Source organism: Musca autumnalis, unplaced genomic scaffold (assembly GCF_047663935.1).
Source record: "Musca autumnalis isolate F117 unplaced genomic scaffold, ASM4766393v1 scaffold_5, whole genome shotgun sequence".
Taxonomy (NCBI): domain Eukaryota; kingdom Metazoa; phylum Arthropoda; class Insecta; order Diptera; family Muscidae; genus Musca; species Musca autumnalis.
The window spans coordinates 90,100,640-90,113,709 of NW_027412088.1; the positions used below are offsets into that span (position 1 = coordinate 90,100,640).

Here is a 13,070-nt window from a genome sequence, read left to right on the forward strand (position 1 = left end):
CTGGAAAATTAAAAAAAATCAAATAAATAAACCACTCTTTTTAATGACTTTGCTATTTTACCTCAAGCATTTTGGTAATGGCAGAAATAATGGCATCCTTGCGTACGGCATTTATGTTGACCGATATAATTGAGTCAGGTTTCAATTGTTCCAAATACCATTGTACCATTTCTTCGTTTTTATCCCAAATGTAGGACTGGAAGAGATTAAAATTAATAAATATTTCATAATTCACCGATGATATATATGTTGCCGTATGACCTACCTCCGTTGTTCCTTTGTCTTCAACCAACCAACGTCGTAACATTTGTTTGGCTTGACCCACAGTCACACCGTCTTGGGCTTGAATAATTTTCTTAATGAAGGCATCCTCAAGCAATAAACGCCTCAAACGCCAGTACAACCATGTTCGTGACTCACGCCATGGTACAATTTCATTAATACAACCCTTCTCCAACATGCGTTCGGGGGTATCATGTAAATCGGCAAAGTGTACCGCCACTGTGTGGTAAACATGGATCATAGCCTCAATGCGTTCCTTCATTTTCTCATTAATTTCGCTAGCTTTAACCTTGTCACCGATCGCCAAAGCTTCATCCATTTGTTTTTTCAGCTAATATTTGAAAAAAAAAAAATACTATTTTTGTTGAAATTTTATATAAGTCTTCATCAACATACCTGAATTGTTGTGGCATCCAAACGATGTATTGTCTTGACTAGATCCTTTTCTTTGTATTTAATTTCCACAATACCCTCTGGTTCGAGTACACCAGCCCTAGCCTCTGGATCAGCATATGATTCCATATAACGTGGATTAATCAACGAATCTAACACAGCCCATGCACCACCACGCAACTCAGCATTGGGTGGCAAATAGATGAGTACAGGTTTTTTGTATTCCCTCAGGCCATCAACAATATAGGCACCAAATTTAACAATTTGTTCATACATATCCTTCATGCCGCCCGAAAAACCACGCCAATTGGCAAAGATCATCAAAGGCAATTCTTCACGATCGAAATCTTTAATAGCTTGGGCGGTTTTATATGATGAGTCAGGATACCAAACTTGACCAGCTTGTTGTAAGGTCTGTGAGAAAAAAAAATGGATTGACAACATTGTTATAAACGTACTGTTAGAATATATTGTCGCAATCAATATACCATTGCAGGTTTAACTATGAGTTCTAAAAATTGACAAAATTACGAAAAAGGGATGTATCTACATACCTTGGCTTCCGAATCTAAATTGGCGGGATCAGCAGGCATTTCAACTTCTACAGTGCGTGTTTCAACAGCAATCACACCCACAGGTATGCCGCCCAAGCGAGCACGACCAGTAACCACAGTCTTGGCCCATGGTGCCATAATTTCACTCCATGAATCGCGATCGAAGAAACCATTTTCCCATTCACTGGCATTGGCTATTAGCAAAGAAAACATCCCAAAATTCAAATTTATATTAAAACTTCCTTAAACATTTAACAACATTGTACCCACCTGGATTAACACGACCCGCCAACATCCAACGTGGATCATAAGGTGATTTTGTGGGCATAAAATCAACTGGTCTATTTATCCGATCATTGGGTACAACAATTGGCAAATCACCACCAGTATAGGCAGGCATGTACGACAACCATTCCAATATGGTGTAGACACCATCCAAATCTAAGGCTTCAGTTTTATGTGAAACACCATTATTGTACATAATTTGAACACCACCCAATTGATTATTTGAGGCATAGACTTTACGACCCAACAATTTGTTCAAAGCAGCATAGCCGGTCAAAATAATGTGGGAATTATCGATTTGTATGACACGTTGTCCCAAACGCACCAAATATGAACCAATGCCAATGGTACGGCATGTAACCATAGATATAGTAACAATTTCATCATAGGCCTGTGAAGTTTCACCAGCAATTAAACCGGCATAACGCAGATTCTCGACACCCAAACCATCATCTTTACCAATGATGTCGGTAATTTTGTATCTGGGCTCGCCTTCATCTTCAATCAGTATGGCACGTACCGAATTCAAATTTGCCACTTTACTATAGTCTTCGGTGGTCAAGTACAAGTACTTGAAACCTTTTTCAGGTTCTTCGGGATCTTCCCAGGCTACACGGAACATTGATTTAACTTCTTCAGCCAAACCAATGCGAGCACCACTGTTCACAGAAATGTAAATCTAAAGGGGAAACAAATTTATGTATTGGTTTTCCCACATGCAAAGATAGCTTGTGACACTTACCCTTGGAACTTTTCTTTCACGAGCCAATTGTGATGCTTTGTGGAAAACTATATCTTCTTGTATGCCAAAGGAACCAATGAAATATGTCAAATCATTGGCAATAACAATCATTTCACGACCCTCAGGGTATTCGGGTGTTGCCAATATAATGCGCCATGCCACCATACCACACTGAAAATAAAAACCAACATTAATATTTTAATATTTTTACAAAAATGTTCAAAAAAACTCACCTTATTTTCTCCCGGCAAGCGTTTCATTTCCACCAAATTATCTCCCTCCAAGACCAACTCAACACACTCAATTAGAATTTTTTCGGGTATATTTACATCAACTGTTGGCCTTGCCTTGGAAAATTGTTTCCAATGACGTTCGGTCATTTGACGGAACATATCGGGAATGTCGTAGACATAGGTTGTGCCATTACTTTGAGCTTGGAAACGTTTCTGTTGTAGAAAATCTTTGGTCATATAGGCTGTAGAAATTGGTAGTCCATGTAGGGAACCCAACTTTTCACCATATGCCTTGAATTTAATTACACCCGTAAGTGGATCAGTCTGTTCAGTATACATGGAAATGTCTAAGAAATAGCCCGAATCATTGGCAATGCACAAGCGAATAGCTTGAGTTGGTGCCTGTGGTGACTGACGGATCAACATTTTCAATTCGGCTTGCAGTACGCGCAACTTCCACAATCTGGGACCATAGCGCATAATCATTTTCGTCACAGACTCTTCTATTTTGGCGGGATCCATAATAACAGTGGGTACAAAGTTCAAGAATATGTGATTACAATCTGTACGTTTGGCATGGGGATGGGAGAATGCAACTTCCAGTTCATCCATGGCCTCGAGTAGAACACGTTCTCCTTCATTTTGTAGATACTCAAATGAAGCCTCTTTGGTAATCAAATCGGAATGGCGGATAATTGAACGGATAAAGAAACGATAGTCGGTCACCACTTGGCCCTGTGACACCTTTGCTTTGCCCAAATATAAATGCATTTTTTGATTGGCAGTTGGTAATGCTTCGAGATCGTAAGTTCTCATGCGATTCAATTCTAATTGGAAAGCGCAGGCGGGTTCTAAGTGGCGATAGATGCGATCTTCTTCGAAATTATCACGGGCACGATATGTGAAGAACTTGGGGAATTGGCGCCTTTAAAAAATCAAAGTACAGAAATGAATCTTTAGTCAAATAAAATTTCAAACATGAACCTACTTTTTCAATGCTCCAAAAGTTATGCGGCGAATACGTCTTTGCAGCAACTCTTCACGATGTAATTTGCAGTAATTACCGAAAATCTGAGCCATTTGGGCATCTTCCATATCACCAGTTTCACGTACTGCCACATTGATAATATGAATGGGTTCGGTAGATTTAGCCTCTTCAGCAGCATTGGCTCTTGTAATGGGATCCGAAAGTGACACATTGATTGATGTACTTAAACGACCATCAGACATGGAATCTACGGCATCCACGGCCTCCAAAACCTAATAAAAACAACATCAAAAACAAATGCTTTCATCATCGCTATCCACATACTAGTCCAATTGATCTTACCTTTGCACTAACAAAAGCTGGTGATGCCAAATCTTCAAGCAAATCCAAGATTTCATCAGAATACATTTCGAAATGCTCGAAAGAATCGAATGCCGCCATACAGCCTGTACGCAAGAACGTATTACTAACAGCCTCAGGACCAAGTTCAACGCCATCGTGAGACATGCGTGAATAAAGACGATTTGGATGGGCAGTGGGCAATAGGAATTGGAAATGTACCAATGGCAAACCACCTGACAATTCCAAATGTTGTAGACAGCTCAACTCGTAGGATATATAAGCTCTTCTCACATACACTTCCAAGGCAGCATTGCATACGGCACGATTGGAGTGATAGAAAAAGTCGTGAAGAATATCGAATATGGATGTTTCGGAGAGAATGAGACGTTGCAAATTCTCAGGATGGAAGTCATGGCCATACATATCAACGGCAGAAAGGAATATTGATTCCATTTGATTGTGACGCAATTCGTATGCAGGTTGATGGGCTGCAATGAGTACTTGGCGGGCACGTAAAGCTACACGTGAATGCTCAGCCCTATTCAATGAAGTCAATTCATTCAAAGTATGAGCCAATTCATCAGTAAGACCCGGTTCATTAGCCCACAAATGATCAATTAATAGGGTGACGAGTAGATTCTTTTTGGCCACTTGGGAATGTGAGAAAATTGTATTTACCACAGTTTGCATATCATCCTTGTTGCGTTCTCTAACCAGACCCACACATTTGTCATAGTGTCCATGTTGGAATTGACACTCTACATCATAGTATTGACGCAATAATTCATGGACAGCTGCCTTCATACGTCCACGTATGCCATTACGATAGCGTTGTACCAATTGAACAATACCCTGAGTTGTAAGGAAGAAGTGATCACGATCGGCTCTCTTTTGTAGTGTGGCAGCATGGAAATCAATAACACTGGCTATTTGTTGAGAGGGAAATTGTGCCAAGACACTGGTAATATTTCTTTCGTATAAAGTCATGAGTTTGCGTATCTTCTTCTCCACGGAAATGGGTATTCTACCTGAAATGGAGGCAATGACTTCTTGAAGCTCCAACAAGGGCAATGAAGGATCTCTTAAACTTTGCATAAACTTTTCAATAACATCACGTAAACGTTGGGCATTATATGGCTCGGGCAAACAGTAGCCAGAGAGGGTATTTTCCAAAATGGTTTTATAGGTATTGTGGACACGATTAAGTTTCTCGGGCACTGGGGGATTTTCGGGTTGTGGAAATTGGCCCTTGTATGGCTGGGCTTTGGTAACCAAAGAGGGATCATCTAATTCCAAATGACCCAGTAGAGAACCAGCATCTAAAACAGCACCTGGCCTTTTTATAAACGACACTGTACCAGCTTCTTGGGAAGTTAAAGTCATAACCATTTTCATGACCTCAATTTCAGCATATACTTGTCCCTTATTCACATGGGCACCATCTTCAATGAGTAAATTAACTAATTTACCAGCCGATGGACTGCGCAATAACGAGGGATCATTTTCCTTTTCAAAGACGCAGGTTTGATTGCCAATGACAATGCGATAACGATCTACCTCTTCCTTCATGTAAGTGGTAAATGAAGCACCATCAAATGATAACAACATACCACCATCTGATAGTCGATGGACTTCCAATTCTTTAAAGGAATTGTTCATCAACAGGAAATATGTGTTGGCACCGCTCTTAGCTGCTTGAACCTTATAACGTATGCCGTCATTAATAAGCTCCACATCGACAACATTGGTTAGAGTGTTGGCAGCTTGGATTTGACCCTTTTCAAGAGATGTCTGGAAACTGTTGAAGGATTCAGTAATCTGTCTATCAGCAATATGTAAAGCACCACACATAACACCCAACAAAATATCGGGCTTTTCCGATTGAACTCTTTCAGCAATCAAGGCATCCAACCAGGCGGTATCAATGGTGTTATCCAAAAAGCTATTGGTTTCCAATAAAGTAATCAGGTACTCCACGGTCGTACGGAAATCACCACGAATGGAAAGTTCCTTAAGAGCAATGACCAAATTTTCACGAGCCTGTTGACGATTTTCACCCCATGAGAAACAATGACCAAATTGAGAATCGGCAAATTCATGAAGACCACCAGAGGCTGCTACACTGAAGTAACCCCAAACATTTTTGCTGGAACGGAAATTTAATTCCTGTACCGTACCCGAACTGGGTTTGAAGCCTTCGTCGGGATTTTCAGATGTTATGCGGGCGGCAATAACATGGCCCGAAGGACTCGGCTTATTTGTCGGATTTTCAAAATCAATAATCGATGTTCCCCAAGGCGATTCTCCATAAAGCAGACGAATATCTTTCAAACGATACAATGGAATACCCATTCCAATTTGCAACTGGCAGGCGGGTAAATTAACATCTGCCACCATTTCCGTACATGGATGCTCTACTTGTAGACGAGGATTCAGCTCCAAGAAGAAATATTTGCCTTCGGCATCATACAGATATTCGACTGTACCGGCACTAACGTAGCCAACCATTTTCGCCAAACGTACAGCAGCTTTTTCCATGTCTTCGAAAATCTCAGGATGGGCAACAATTGCAGGAGCTTCTTCAATGATTTTCTGATGACGTCTCTGAATGGAACAGTCACGACCGAAAAGACTGATGGCATTACCATACTGATCGGCCAATAGTTGGACTTCTAAATGGCGGGCACCGCGAGCCAATTTCATGACAAAAATGGGTGAACCAGGAACCTCAGCTTGAACTTGACGGAAGAGGGCAGGGAATTCCTCGGCAGTATCAACACGACGTATACCTTTGCCACCACCACCTTCGGAGGCTTTGATCATGACAGGAAAACCTAAAAGAAGTCAACAAGATAAGATGGGTTCCATATGTTTGTTTCTTTTTTTATAGACTTACCAATCTTATTAACAGCTGCCAAACCTTGTTCCACATTACTAACACAACCCTTGTTAAACAGTTCACTGGATATTTTAATTTTCTTGCCACTATATTGTGCCTTCAATTCTGAACCGGACCATGGCAGTGTGGGAATGTCTGCAGTTTGTGCTACAATCGAAGAGGCAACCTTATCACCCAAAGCCCACATAGCTCTTTCGGGAGGACCCAAAAAGATGAGATTTTCCTTATGCAACAATTCGGGTAATTTTGGATTTTCTGAGGCATGACCCCAACCAGCCCAAACAGCCTAAAATAATACAAATGAAATGACGTCAAATTGAGAAAAGCAAAAACAACAAATCATTGTTTTTAAATTAGTAAACAAATATCATGCGATTTCTACAAGTAGCACTGCCTTGCTTGCTTAGAAATTAATTAGCAAATATCATTATTAACAGCAACACCATCACCATCTACATACATACCTGTACTTGAGTACGTAAGGCAATGTCAACAATCAGTTCAACATTAGCGTAATTATTGTTGTTTGAACCTCCCGGAACTGGGACGTAATGATCGGCCATTTTAATATATTCAGCATTTGCCTTTAAATCTTCCGGTGTGACCATAACAACAAAACGAATGGCACGTTCATTTTTGAACATTTCGTAGGCCCAACGCCTAATGGAACGCATACACTTGACCGCTGCAATACCATTGTTGGCAATGAGAATGCGATTGATGACGCGGGTACCACCAAATTTCTTAACAAATTCTTCAGGTGTTGCAATATGAAAATCACGATCCTGATAACGATCTTGGCCGAGTCCAGTGCCGCGAGACATACTCGGTCTGTAAAAAAAAACAAAGGGAAAGAAAAATGGAATGTATTAGTTTTTGATAGATTACAGTTTGTATTGTAAAAGTCAATTACATTGTAAAAAAATTGATCCTATTTACAAATATTTTACCATGTGAACCCATTTAAGGTTTTTGTCTTGTAATTTTTGAAGCGGTCTGGCCACCGGCTGAATTTAGCTATTACAAAGTTATTTGTTTTTAGAAATTTCGCTATTGTTTGGAACAGATTAAAAGTCTTCTGATTATCTTAAGATGAAAAATTAAATTTAGAAGCGGATTACCATAACAATTACATTAATTTACTTTTCTTCCGTTTTAAAATTTATCCCAATTGAAAAAGGAAACATATAGGAAACTAAGGCCATGTTTTCATTATAACCTTTTGCAGAGTCAACCTTCTTAATGCCGATTTATTTGACGTATAGGCAAAGGAATTGACATTTGAAACCGGTTATATAAACGTACTATAAGACACTTTCCCTCCACGACTTATGCAAAGATTATAATCGGTTTATATGTGTTCCAACCTTAAACCTTCATAGATAAAATACACAAAGAAATTGGCTTCCCAGTCCTGGGTTAATCCCAATTGCTTTTGGCAATTCTCAAAAGAGGCTGTGGACGCGTAGATTCCATATTGGGTGATTCGGTTCCTATTACACGAGCCAAAGTTGCTTATAAACATTATCAATGTGAAAGTCTAGATGATTTAAATAACAAGATGATTAAGGTATTTTGGTTAATGTACGAGGGGATTTAAGTAGATGAAACCAAATGACTAAAGCACCACACATAAAATATGGGCCTTTTATGATTGAAAATCAAGGCATCCAACCAGGTAGTATCAATGGTGTTATCCAAAAAAACTATTGTTTCCAATAAAGTAATCAGATACTCAACGGTAGTACCGAAATCACCACAAATAGAAAGTTCCTTAAGGTCATGTTTATATTATAGGCTTTTGAATTGACTTTTGAAACCCAGGGGTTTGTTAAATCCGGTTATATATAAACGAAATATTCCAAATTAAAATATTTCAAAAAATTTTATTGTTGTAAAATAATTTCAGCTTATATGCTGTTTATATTAGAGCTTTTTGCAGGGTAACCTTCTTTATGAGGATTTGTTTGAAATATAAGCAATGGAATTGACAATTAAAACCCAGTCAGTTTGTTAAATCCGGTTATATATAAACGGGGTATTAATCTCAAAAAAATTATTTCAATTTTTTAGAGCTCTTTAGTAAAGTACATTTAAGAAGACATTTTACCTTACAGAACTACCTTTTGACTTGGTAGGGTCTTAAGTGGCATTGTTGCCTCGTTAGAATTTCTGTAACCAACGTGTTTTAGTCTTTAGTCCAGTTTCGATTCATCCTCTACAACCAATTACATGGACTCTAACTTCATTTAAAATTACAAAGTACGCAATATTGTATTTACATTGTACTGGATTTAGGACTTCAATTGCCAATTCCACGCCAAAAAGCCCTAATTTTAAGGCGCTATAAAACGAATAGAATAAAATTAAGGTATTCATTCAACAAATTTTTATACTTTGAAATTCCATAGATTTAATTAATAGCCTCAAATGTTTTTAGAGCTCTTTAGTAAAGTACATTTAAGGAGACATTTTACCTTACAGAACTACCTTTTGACTTGGTAGGGTCTTAAGTGACATTGTTGCCTCGTTAGAATTTCTATAACCAACGTGTTTTAGTCTTTAGTCCAGTTTCTATTTATCCTCTACAACAACCAATTACATGTACTCTAACCTCATTTAAAATTACACAGTACGCAATATTGTATTTACATTGTACTGGATTTAGGACTTCGATTGTCAATTCCACGCCAAAAAGCACTAATGTTAAGGCGCTATAAAACGAATAGAATAAAATTAAGGCATTCATTCAACAAATTTTTATACTTTGACAGTCCATAGATTTAATTAATAGCCTCAATGAAATTACATATTTTTGGGATGGCCATTTGTTTCCAAACAACAAACCATAAAATGACAAAAATTTCCATTTCTCATACTAGCGAAAGTCGGCAAAAATATATTCCGGTTTCATGGTCAACGTCACCACACCACAAAAAACAGAGTATGTAAATAAATCATGGGCATAAAATCTACAAAATAATTACTAAAAACAACCTCGAATTGAAATAAATAGTACAACGACCTGTGGAATAATACATAGTACGAATAATACGTGCAATAGAATTATAATTAAAAATTAATGGATACAAAACAATAAGGGAATTTGCGGTATAAGTAGCATTAAATTGCATCTATACAGGTACTTAAGATTTGAGGAACATGTGAGAATTATGGCCTGTTTCTCTAAGACAATTCGAATTCAAATTCGTTCGATTTGCTACCAAACTCCTGTTTTTTGTAGAAAATTGTTGGTTGATTGGAAAAACAAATAAATCAAATATTAAATAAAAAATAAAAAAAAACAAAAGTTTGGTAGTCGCTCGAACGAATTTGAATTCGAATCGTCTTAGTGAAACAGGTAATTAATATATTGTTAGGAAAATCTGTTGAAAGAGTACTGAATGGACACTAGCAGCATAACCTTAGTATGAGTATGTTTGGACAAAGTCCTGTTTAAGACAATTCGGAGTCGACTTAGCTCTGACCGTCCGTCTGTCTGCCTGGAGCGCAAGATAACTAACTCTCCAATGGACTAATTATTTTTTAATATTTTTTTTTACAAATACATAATATTCTAGAGACTTTTAAATGCAAATAATTTTCTTCTCCAGAAAATGTATACAACTTGGCATTGTTACCAAAAAACATTGCACTAAAACAAACAAGTGTTTTCCTTAAGATTTGACAAACAAAAAAACTGTTTTATTCTACTTACAATACATTCCATCATAATATTAAAACAACAACAACAATATTTAAATATCATGAAGATAATACTTATGATGTTAGGTAGATAGGCAGATATGTATGTAAAAAATTCAAACAGAAACAACAAAATGACCACATACTATTGATTTTTTCCAGCACTTTTCACAAAACACCTCTTTTCTTTATGTTAGCAACAATAATACACGACAAAAAATAATTAAATAATATCCGCCTTTAGTAGTGGTCAGTCGCCGATGGGTAGGTAGTATAAACAATTATGGACAACTGTCATAACTTATTACTATACGAAAACTATTCAATAGCCGTTGCTTTCTTTTTTTCTAAATACTAACAGCCAGCCTAACAGGCAATATTCAACTGTCTTTCTGTGCCGGTTGGTTATCAGTCGCAGTCGTCGGATAGGCCCCCATACCTTTTCTCACTGAAATATCGAAAAGAAAACACGCGACGTAGACATAATAGTCGGCAGCTCAATTTTATGTGCATAATACTTTACGATGAATTGTGTTATTGACAGAAATTATATCAGATAAATATTAACAAATCAAAAAATACACTACACACGTGAGAGTGTGTGTGTGTGCGTTGTCAAAAAAAGGTTTTTAACTTTTATCACAAGTATAGAAATAGAGAAAAAATATTATTGAACTAATCTTTTACGACATTTAATTAAAAGTAAAGAAAAACACTAAAACACAACACAACGTAGAAAATAGAAGATAGGGCAAAAACAAAACGAAAACACAATCATATGTTCGCCACTTGTGAACTAGAATCAGTCGTCTCTTTAAACATCATGCATGCTGCTGGCTGTTTACAATCACTAACCAAAGGGAAATCTTCTATTGCGCCCAAGTATATAGCAAACAAATAATAGAGATAGCCTTTGATGAATTGTAAATGTCTAGAAAGAGAGATGTACAAAAACGAAAATTTACAGCTGAGTTTTTTCACATTCAGCTGTAAATTTTTATTTATTATATTTAAAAATGTTAATAAAATGGTAGGGTAATATTGCTGTGAGCAATAATGCTGGTAACATTACGAAAGATAATTTTTTCACATAATTGAACACCATCGGTCCATCAATCATATCGGATTATCATACAAGTTGTCAAAAAATATTTACGTATTGTTTATTTTTTTTTAATTATGTCTATTTTTGTGCTAGGACAACCTAATGTTTACTCATATCTTTGACATTGCCTGAGATGGATGGTACTTTTTTCCTTTTTATACTTATTACAATATATGGAAGGGAGGTTCGATATGTGATGTATCGTAGAATAAAAATAATAATAATAACAAAGAAAATAATTAAAATACGAATATCATGAATAACAATATATGGTCTGTTCCAGAACTGCAAAAATCTACTAATTTTTACTATTTTTTTCGATAACATAAAGGAAACTTTGTTATCGTAGTAAACATTAGTAGATTCTTTATGTTACCGGAAAAAATAGTAAAAATTAGTAGATTCTTGCAGTTCTGGAACAGACCATTAATGTAATGTAATCATTCCAGTTTGACAATTATCTTCTTCAGCTGATTAATTTCTCTCTCTCAGAGATGTTTCACATTCAAATTCATATTAGCTCAGTGATGACAATGTTCACTTGTTTTTTAATACTCGTATATCCAATATAAGTAAATAGGGTTTCCGAACCAATATTATTATATTAAATCATTAACAGCCTGTTTCTGTATGTCGAAAGAAGAATGTGTGCGAATGAAACACGCCCAAACTTTAGTTTTCGAAATAATTTTACCTTTGCTTTTGCATCAAAACAAAAAACAAATTTGAAAAACACACAAGAGTTTGGACGTGTTTCATTCGCACACATTCTTCTTTCGACATACAGAAACAGGCTATAAACTTTTTAAAAATTATCAGGATAATAATCCTGATGCTAAGTAATTATGTAATACATTTATTAGACCAAGAAGGCTTCCTTCCGTATTACAAATGAAGAAATAAATAAATATGGGACCTCCATTTTTTGTCGAGTCCGAACGATTGGCTGAGATTTTTGATAGAATAATTCTAGTCGAAAGAAGTATGCAGGAAATAATTATAGATTTGTAACAAAAACCATAAAGTCAAAAGTGTTAGAGGTTACACGAAGAAGTGGTTCTAAATATTGGGACAATTTGGCCCCATATCTCAGGAAGTATTGCTTCCCTTTGCAACAAATTTAATGTTTTAGTTAACGACTACCCGCTAAAAAATTTCAACACGAACCGAGAAGTGGTCTTAATCTGGATTAAAGCGCAAAAGTGTTGATATATTCCATCATCTTGAAATTGGATCTAGTTTTGGGAGTCATTCCTTTCTTTTTGATCGTTTAAGCCATTTTAGTTGGTCACCGTAGGGTTTTTTATAGCTTGCGAGTCAATATGAAAATGAGAGGAAATGTGTGGACTTGCCCTTGCAACAAAATTGTATGAACTTGCCCAGGAAAATCATTATAGCGCTATAAACAGAATCACAAGAAGCAAAATGATTCGGGAACAGACCAAAAACTGCACTTAAGCGAATTTTTTGAACGTTTGTGAAGTAGGTACCCGAAGGTGTTGTCCGATATAGACATTATTGGAACTTATTGTACGTTTGGAA

The 13,070-nt window shown here is 36.7% G+C and overlaps 1 protein-coding gene across 15 annotated transcripts in view; it reads right to left on the minus strand.

The window, feature by feature from the left end:
• Positions 1-13,070, minus strand: part of ACC (acetyl-CoA carboxylase) — a 44,600-nt gene that overhangs the window by 1,089 nt on the left and 30,441 nt on the right. For 14 of the 15 annotated variants that reach the window (XM_073988998.1, XM_073988997.1, XM_073988996.1 and 11 more), the window contains 11 exons: positions 7,183-7,549; positions 6,716-7,004; positions 3,820-6,653; positions 3,478-3,749; positions 2,490-3,414; positions 2,257-2,427; positions 1,500-2,193; positions 1,230-1,423; positions 679-1,089; positions 266-613; positions 62-196 (listed from right to left, as the gene is read on the minus strand). In XM_073988998.1, the coding sequence (XP_073845099.1) occupies positions 62-196; positions 266-613; positions 679-1,089; positions 1,230-1,423; positions 1,500-2,193; positions 2,257-2,427; positions 2,490-3,414; positions 3,478-3,749; positions 3,820-6,653; positions 6,716-7,004; positions 7,183-7,549 (6,640 nt within the window). Of the gene's footprint in view, positions 1-61; positions 197-265; positions 614-678; positions 1,090-1,229; positions 1,424-1,499; positions 2,194-2,256; positions 2,428-2,489; positions 3,415-3,477; positions 3,750-3,819; positions 6,654-6,715; positions 7,005-7,182; positions 7,550-10,569; positions 10,820-13,070 lie in introns of those variants that run through there. The other variant, XM_073989007.1, reaches the window with a different exon arrangement.